Raw genomic sequence first — 8,429 nt, 5'->3', positions numbered from 1 at the left:
ATATTTATTCCAAAGTAAGCTTTGTGTTTCTTTTGACCCAGATTGAACATTCAACGTAGACTCTGTGCAGCAAAATTTGTCAGTTTGCAAAGAAATCTCAAACAACTTGTAAGAAAATCAAAGAACATTTTATTTCTTTGACAATACTTCCAACACTTGAACACAGAAGTGAACTTTCCCTGTGGTTTTAAGAACTTAAGAGCACAAATGAATCCAACATAAGGCAAATGCGCATGTCAAATCTTCCAGGTCTATGAGAAACGAAGAGTACAATCACTACAGCTGTATGCATAAAACACTTGCACACACAGCACAAGTAATAATTCACTTTGGATGACCAATCTCACTTACATGCTGCCAGCTGGATGCTGTTCATTATCAAAATATACTGTCTTCACTTGTGAGTTGATGGCCACTGTAAAGGAACACTTTGCCATTTGGGAAATCCTATTGTTTGATTACTTTATCAAAGCCAGATAAGAAGATTTAGACCAGTATCATCTTTGTGAGGTTAGCATAGAGACAGGTCGGGGTCCAGGTTAGCACAAACTAGCATCTACTTTTTGGCACAATACGTAAGGAATTGAAATTCACATAGTAGGCCTACCTCATGAATCCCATGCCATTCTGCTGCCTTCCCTATAGCAATGATAACTACCCTAATTGTGCAAATGATTAATCCAAACAGAGTGAACTGTACTGAATAGATGACGCCAAATCATCTGATGAAGACATGGAAGAATTCTCGATTTGGCACGATAGATAGAAAAGTCATGTGCAAAGGTAGCACGTGCAATCTAAGTGTTCACAAACTGTAGTTGATTCACATTTGGCTTTTATCCCCTTCAATGGAGACCCTTTAACATGCACCAGAACAGAAATAAATAACTGGCATGAATCGAAGGCTAACAAAAGAAAAAAGCAAGTTCACAGATCATATCCAAAGAAAAGCATGGGTTGTCTATGTTTCATCTTGTTTTTCGCATTGTTACATTTGGAAGAGTGCTTTGGGCTATGGGTCAGCATCACAGAAGAGGTGAGAAGTACTTCTCTTGGAGTATTGTGAGACATTCAAGATCATTCTAGTCTGGCTATTTTCATGTATCAGTGGTCTGAACCCAGCATAAATTCTATTGAACGGAGTTTAGCCCTGGCAAAATTAGGTCTTGCTTACTGCGATCCCTGCAAACAACTAAAGGTCTTCACTGTGAACCAGGGGTACTTGGTACTAAGCTATGCTAAACACTTCCTGGATGCACAAAGATAAACCTGATGCCAATCTTCTGTGACTTTGCGGAGTCTTCCCAAACCAAGTGTTCCTTAAATATTATGGCACAACCTGTCTATGCACACCGACAAAATAACCATTCAGAAGTCGGTTAAAGCATACCTCAATCTGAATACAAATGAAGCACAAGTAGAAGTCCACGTTTTTACACTCAAAGAGCACATTTCACTGTTGCACCAAAAGTAATACAAAGAACATCTAGCATAGTCTTCATCAGTCATATTATTATTGTTTCCCCAAGTTATGATTTTTTCTCTTTTGTTTTTTTGTTGAAACAACCATCACAAAGGACAGTATTGTGCTAGTTCTTTAGCAACAATGACCTGAAGAGTAACATCTTCCACTAAACTGACACAGTAGGAACAACAGACCTTAAATCTCATGTTAAGGTTACTAAAATGCACACAGTGAAACCATATCCAGAAGAGAGGACTACACAATAATACTGTTGTACAGAAATACTCACACAATATTTCCAACAGATCTTTAGGGATAGGTACTCCTGTTTTGCTTACAGTCAATCATGTTTTTGAGGTAATAACTTCAGGAAAAAGAGGGCAAAACATTTGATTTTTCTTCAGATTTTGAAACAATTTACCAAGGAAAATAAGAGAAGGCCTCACACACATAAAACAATAAGAACACCGTATCATTACTGAATGTAGATACACACACGCTCACACACTTAGTTTGTCATATTTCCACGTACACTAAACCACAAAACAATGTTCAAATGTATGCATTATTACAGAGAGATACTGTGGCTTACATTCACATGGTTTCTCTGAAAGGATGAAAAGTGGACGTTTTCTGTGCTCCATAGATGATGGTGGGGTCAGGTGGGGAACTACGGGCATAAATGGAGGAACATTCCTCTCCTGAGAAGGGGTAAGGGAGGACTTTATTTTTCCGTTTCTTTTCTTTTATGACATACTCTCACACCTTTTCAGCAAAGAATCCGGGGGTCTAGGGTAATAGCCGGTGGTGCAGGGCTTATCAGGGGAAAACCTGGGAAACTTGTAATCCAGAGGCAGATCTAGAAAGAGGAAAAATCAAATAGGAAAGTCAGCTGCAAGTGATCCTGTGCTGGCTGCCTGAATGTTCAATGCTCTGGTATTCAGTAGGAAAGCACATTCTTTTCTGAACAACAGATATAAATCACACAGTCCAGAGTGAGCTGGACGAATTGGTTGATTTTTTTCCTTCCTGACAACTCTGGTATTAAAGTGTGATGAATTACAGGCCTACAAAATAGAGTCAAATGAGAAAGGTGGCAGTTAAACTGATCCTTAGGAAGCGTTCCGACAGAGCACATATAAGACCACGACATTAAAACCAGAGCTAATTTGTACAACATTTTCAGAATGGCAGCAGCGACATGTGGGCCCAAATCTGTATGCTACATGTGACAGAAAAGCATGTTATTCAATCATTAGGGATGATGAGGTACACTTTTAGACAGCATATATGCAGTTCCATTTAGACATGTGTATGAATCATAACAGGAAATGTCTGAAGAATAAAAAATTCCCTACCTAATTTTTATCTCTGGGGCTTGGTTTCACAATGGGTTCACCCGAAACCTTGGCTGATTGTGACCCACACCCATTTTCACTCCTTGGCTCTTGTGATTAGGTAGAGGATCAGTAGGGGGTCCATGACCCTCTTAGGCCATGTCCACACTAATACGTTTTCATTGGAAAATGCATCTTTTTCTCTCCGTTTTGGCATCTCCGTTTTGGCATTTGAGAATTTTCACAAACATACCTGTACATACATGAACTGGCAGAATCTTAACACCGGGCTCAGGTTTTGTCTAACTCTAACTCTGTTACTTTTAGAGACAGACAAAAAATAGCTTTTAAGGCTTGGAATAATTTTTTGCTCTCCAAGATCAAGGAGCATATTGCAGGGGCTTAGGGTTAGGATATTAACTCATGAAGACACCATAATGTCTCCTATAGACCAGCCCTGAACCATACCTGCTTTATAATCCTCTTTGACTACAGTGGGCTTCATAATTTGCAAAATACATTTCAAACATATTCAGTGAGAATTTAAAATAGCCACTGAACCCAAAGACACATTAGGAAAGGGTTTACTGAGGTCATAGAGCAAGGGAGCTGAAGGGTAATCTTCCCATAAAATCCTAGATTTATTTTATCCAACCAGAAGAGTCGCCACCTGCTGGCCATTATAAATAATGCAGATGTTAGGCACGTCCACATTTGCTTCCCCTTTCATCATGTAGGCCCATCCCTTCTTCTATATATAGTCCATGGTAAAGATTTAAACATCCCCCTTACCCGTTAGCTTTAACAATGTGATGATTTGACATTCACACTGGTCAATGGTGCAGGAAGGTGGGAGAGGAGCCCAAAGTTAGAACTGCACTTCTAATTCTAGCCTTCCTTTTTTTCCCTTTGTTACTCATGCACATGTGACATTTTGTCGTGTCTGCCTGTAGAACAAGTCTGAAAATGCGTGCCATCATAACCACGTCCCCAACTGTATGAGAGCTGACTTTTCACCATTGACAATGAGAATAAACACTGGATTTCCCATGTGGTGGACAAACATTTCTTAAGAACTAGTTCTCAGAGACCATAACCCAGGCCTGACATGATATTTAGTCAAACAGTGTTGTGGTTTTTGTGCAGTCACAATACAAACCGTTCCAAGTAGATCACACAGGAAGGTCACACACACACACACACACACGCCAGGATAACATCAATGCAACACATCAAAAAAGACATTTCTTGGCAACCTTTGTGGACACCTGCACTTTGATCAGGGAACCACAGATCACATTTTCCCAGGATCTGCTCTGCAGCACACTGCTGCTTGGTAAGAGTTATTTTAACTTTGGCTGCACATCTGTGTCTGCTTCTGTCCCTGTTTGGGTTCATGTGAATGTTTCTCTGATGAAGTAGAATAATGTAGATGTCTGATACGAGGACTTTTTTGTATACCTAAAGGATGTAGTTTTTTTTTACAACTTTAACACAATAAGTTTGATTCTCAGTTTGTTTACCATATGTGTATATACACATCTCACTAGAACAGAGTTACCTGTACCTGTTTTTTTTTTTTAATAATTAAAACCCAGTGTTTACCAAGACCTTTTTTGATAAGGCTTCAGTGACTGGTAGCTTAATCAACTTAAAGGCTAGATCTCTCAGGTCCTCTGTGAGGTCTTCACTGGATTTTTTTCTCCCTATTTTCTAAGTAAATAATTTTAGATACCTGTAGATTCAACTAAAGAAGTGGCATTTTTATGTTTGAGTGATTCATGGGTCAATGTTAAGTGGCTTAACAAACAAACAAAAACATCCCTCTAAAATTGATCAGGTAAAAGGAGTTTTGGCTGCGTGCACATGTGGCGAATAAATCAATCACAGATATTCCTGATCTTAAATTGTTTTGTGTACAAAGCACTCCTGTCCACAGAATCTGTTTCTTCCATTAAAACTTCTCCACCAACATGGGCCAGAACCAAGAGCTGTCAAAGACATGTAGACGTGCTGGAATGGGCTACAAGACCATCAACAAGAAGTTGGGGAGAAGGTGACAACAGTTGGTGTGACTATTTGGAAATGGAAGAAATAGAACATGGCAATCAATCACCCTCGGTGTGAAAATCTGTGCAAGGAGTATCATGAGAAAGATGGAGGGGCTCTTTAATGATCTAAATGAAGTTGGGACCACAGTCCCCAAGAACACCACTCTAGATTATAATGAATTGAAATCATGCAGCACCTGCAAGGTCCCCCTGCTAAAGATGGCATGTGTACAGGCACATCTTAAGTTTGCCAGTGAACAGCTAAATGATTCCGAAAAGGCTTGGAAGACAGTGCTGAGGTCAGAAGAAACTAAAATCAAGGTCTCTGGTATTAACTCGATCCATCACGTTTAGAAGAAAAGAGCAGTTGAGTATGACCCAAAGAACACCATCCCCACTTTCAAGCATGGAATTGGAAGCATTATACTTTGGCCAATCGATGGGACCAAGTACCTTAAAATCTCGTACAAGAAGCTCCTCCCCTTAGCCAGAACACAGAATTGATTGGTCTTCCAGGATAACAATGATCCAATACAACAAACCTGGTGTTTGGTCAAACCTGGTGACCAATTACAAAACATGTCTTACTGCTTTGCATGCCAACAAGGGTTTCTCTTTAGACATGTTTTGCTTGGGGGATCAAACACTTATTTCACTCTGTGAGATGAAAATGAATTTATAATATTTATGTATATTTATTTAGTATTTTTGGTTGATATTCTATTTCTCTACTATACAAATCAGAAACTGTCTTTGTAAGTAACCCAACTTACAGATTCAGCAGTGGGTCAAATGATCATTTCCCCCACTGTGTAAAGAAACGAAAGGTAGCTCACTTTTGCACAGGAGTGTAAAAGGAACCCATTGTCATAGAAAAAGACTTGGTCCTGTCAGCCTTTCGGGTTTTTGTAGAGGGTAACAAATACATGAGCTCTAAATAAAGGGCTGTTCCCTGTTCCCTAACCCTATGTTTATATTCATTTGCTCTGTATTTCACATCACTTTCAAATGTATTTCCATAGTTTGTCTCCTTTCACATACCTGCTATGTGCTCAACACTAGGGATGGCCATGGTGCTGTATTTGTGAATGCAGTGGCAGCACCAGGTCAGCTTCTGGCTCTCCTCATCCCCTCCTCCACTTTTATGCACATCAACAAAGTAAGAGCCCCACTGGTTGGACACAGCAGAGGGTGACTTCATGCCCTGCTCCTGTTGAGACAGTTGATAGAAAAGCCAAACTATGTAACACTGTGTTCATTTTCAGACAGGTACAGACTTGTTTACATGTAGGAATTACAACCCTGAGCACACAGAGGATAATGAATCTCTAAACTGGTTTCAAGCCAGCCAGATATGATGAGTTTTTTTTTCTTTAGTACTGAAATGAATCACTATTACCGAGAAATGTACTGCTGCGTTAGTCATAATCACTCATACATTTTGCAAGCAGATTCTGCTGATGAGCAGCAGCATTAGGATGTGGCGTTTAAAATAAGTTTGATAACACACTGATCTTATGAGCCTTAAAGATATCAGGAAATGTTGCATAACAGAGATTTACCAGGTGATAAAATAGAAAAAAGGAAAAAGCCCAAGCTGCTTATGATGTTAAGACGTGTTCCAATTACTTTAAAAATAATATTTTAAAACAAAAAAGGCAAACTGCACAAAAGATTTATGAAGATGGGGAAAACATGAAATGCACTATACTAAAGACTAATGATGGTTTACCGTGAAACAAGATAAAAAATACCAAGCAGGCGTCACACTACTTAGTTTTGATCTTTGATAATGCTCATAAATAAAGACTGCAAACCACAGGAAAAGGAAGTTTCTTATCACAAATGATGTTCTATCTGTGTCAGTAACACTTGTTTCATAAGCACTACCAATATCTCTGACACTTAAGTTCTTGTTTAATTCATTTATTTAATGGAAACGATTACAGCTCTGTTACAGTCTCCTTCATGTTAAAGTTTCCAACATAACATGAGAAATTAACTAACAGCCTAGTACAAAATGGTCTCTACAGCTAGGTTTCCTCTTCTTTATATTAGCTAAATTTTCATAGAACTTTCTATCTGATAATTTAATGAGGCTTAAAATGAGGCTTATAATTAAGTGCATGGCCATGTGAATACTTTGTCTTGATAAATTGTTTGAGTGTACAGATTAGAATGTTTGGGAGGGGTTGGCTGTTTTCCTAGCAAGTACACTTTGTTTTTGCCAGTTTTCACTAGCTATTTTAGCAGTCCCTTCTTGCTATTTAACTATTGCTAACTGCTCTAGTTACTCAGCACTAGCATTTGTTCTAGCTTAGCTGAAAACCTCCTAATGGCCAGAATACCAAACTCAGGGCTATAAAATGGTCAACCAAAAACTATAATGGATATAATGATATAAAGATAAAAGATAAGTAGAGCAAAGAATGGTTTCATCCCAAGAAAGTTCCAAAAAAGCTGGATTCCTTGACATGACTAGCTAGCTAGCTTAGTGGTACCTACTGTAGTAACTGAGCATAACAATTCGAATATTATGAATATATTACATTATGTAATATATAACTGACTGAAAGCCAGTCTTAATAGTATATCAGAATGTATGCTAATGTTACCAGCTCTGTCCTAACCCTTACAGGATTTGGATTGGAGTTAATGGGAGGTAACAGGGCATTCACTCTATAGTTAGTTAGGGCCCAACAGTGAATTTGTGCCCTGATGCCTCATATATGATTAACACTGCAGTGTTCCTACTAACTAGTTTGGTTTCTTATTAGTAATAACAGGACAAAATAAAGTCCCATTAGATATATTTTAAAACTGAATTATTCAGAGGTCAAAGACTCCATAGTAAGTCTCCCTACACAGTCTATTTTACTATTTTCTTTCAAGTGTGCACTGTACATCTGTGGGCTTTTTCTGTATGTTGGAAAAAATAAGCTCTTGGTTTTAATACATGCGCAGTAAGTTAGATCAGGGTGTTTCGGGTAAACGTGACCGCTTTACTCCATCGCATCTAATTTTGCTCTTCCTTCCTTTACTGCAGTAGAGTACAGTGCAGAGTGCCTTTCGAAATGAAAATGAGGAAATGTTCTTATCCTGGTGTTTCTTGCCAAAAGATGTGCTGACGCCTTATTTTTTTGTCTGAGGGGATGTTAACATCCTGCTGCTTAATATCCTCATTGAACTGTGACCAAGAGGGCTGATATGTATTTATTCATTTCTTTACAATTTCCTTTCTACATGACAGAAGTTAAACACCTGATATAATCCATAATTTGCCTTTAAAAACCTTTTATTTCATGACTGTGTCTCAGCAAGCCTGCCTCACAAGTTCATGAATGGATGTTTTAAGGTCAAACAGAGTTGAGCAGTATTCTCAACTTTTTGGACTATTAAAGTAAAATTAAAATAAAGTCACCTACGTTTTTCTATCCTACAGCAGTTTTAGAGCAGCTGATCTCAGTGCCAGACTGCTTCTGCTGATCCATCAGCTGAAGTCACATTCTTTAGCTCCAGTTGGCAAGTCGCATGTAGCACAAACTATTTACTTGTTGCACATCTGCAAGCTGCTTT

General features: G+C 38.6%; 1 protein-coding gene across 1 annotated transcript in view; it reads right to left on the bottom strand.

Annotated features, from left to right (window-relative positions):
* Nucleotides 1–151: 151 nt before the first annotated feature.
* Nucleotides 152–8,429, bottom strand: part of nt5dc1 (5'-nucleotidase domain containing 1) — a 71,488-nt gene continuing 63,210 nt past the window's right edge. The window contains exons 11-12 of the mRNA XM_063495151.1: nucleotides 5,895–6,063; nucleotides 152–2,324 (exon numbers count right to left, since the gene is read on the bottom strand). Of these exons, the coding sequence (XP_063351221.1) occupies nucleotides 2,212–2,324; nucleotides 5,895–6,063 (282 nt within the window). The 3' untranslated portion in view covers nucleotides 152–2,211. The remainder of the gene's footprint in view (nucleotides 2,325–5,894; nucleotides 6,064–8,429) is intronic.

The sequence above is a fragment of the Pelmatolapia mariae genome, linkage group LG15 (assembly GCF_036321145.2).
Source record: "Pelmatolapia mariae isolate MD_Pm_ZW linkage group LG15, Pm_UMD_F_2, whole genome shotgun sequence".
Lineage (NCBI taxonomy): Eukaryota > Metazoa > Chordata > Actinopteri > Cichliformes > Cichlidae > Pelmatolapia > Pelmatolapia mariae.
The sequence above is the reverse complement of the archived record's forward strand: the minus strand, read 5'-3'. Positions and strand labels throughout refer to the sequence as shown.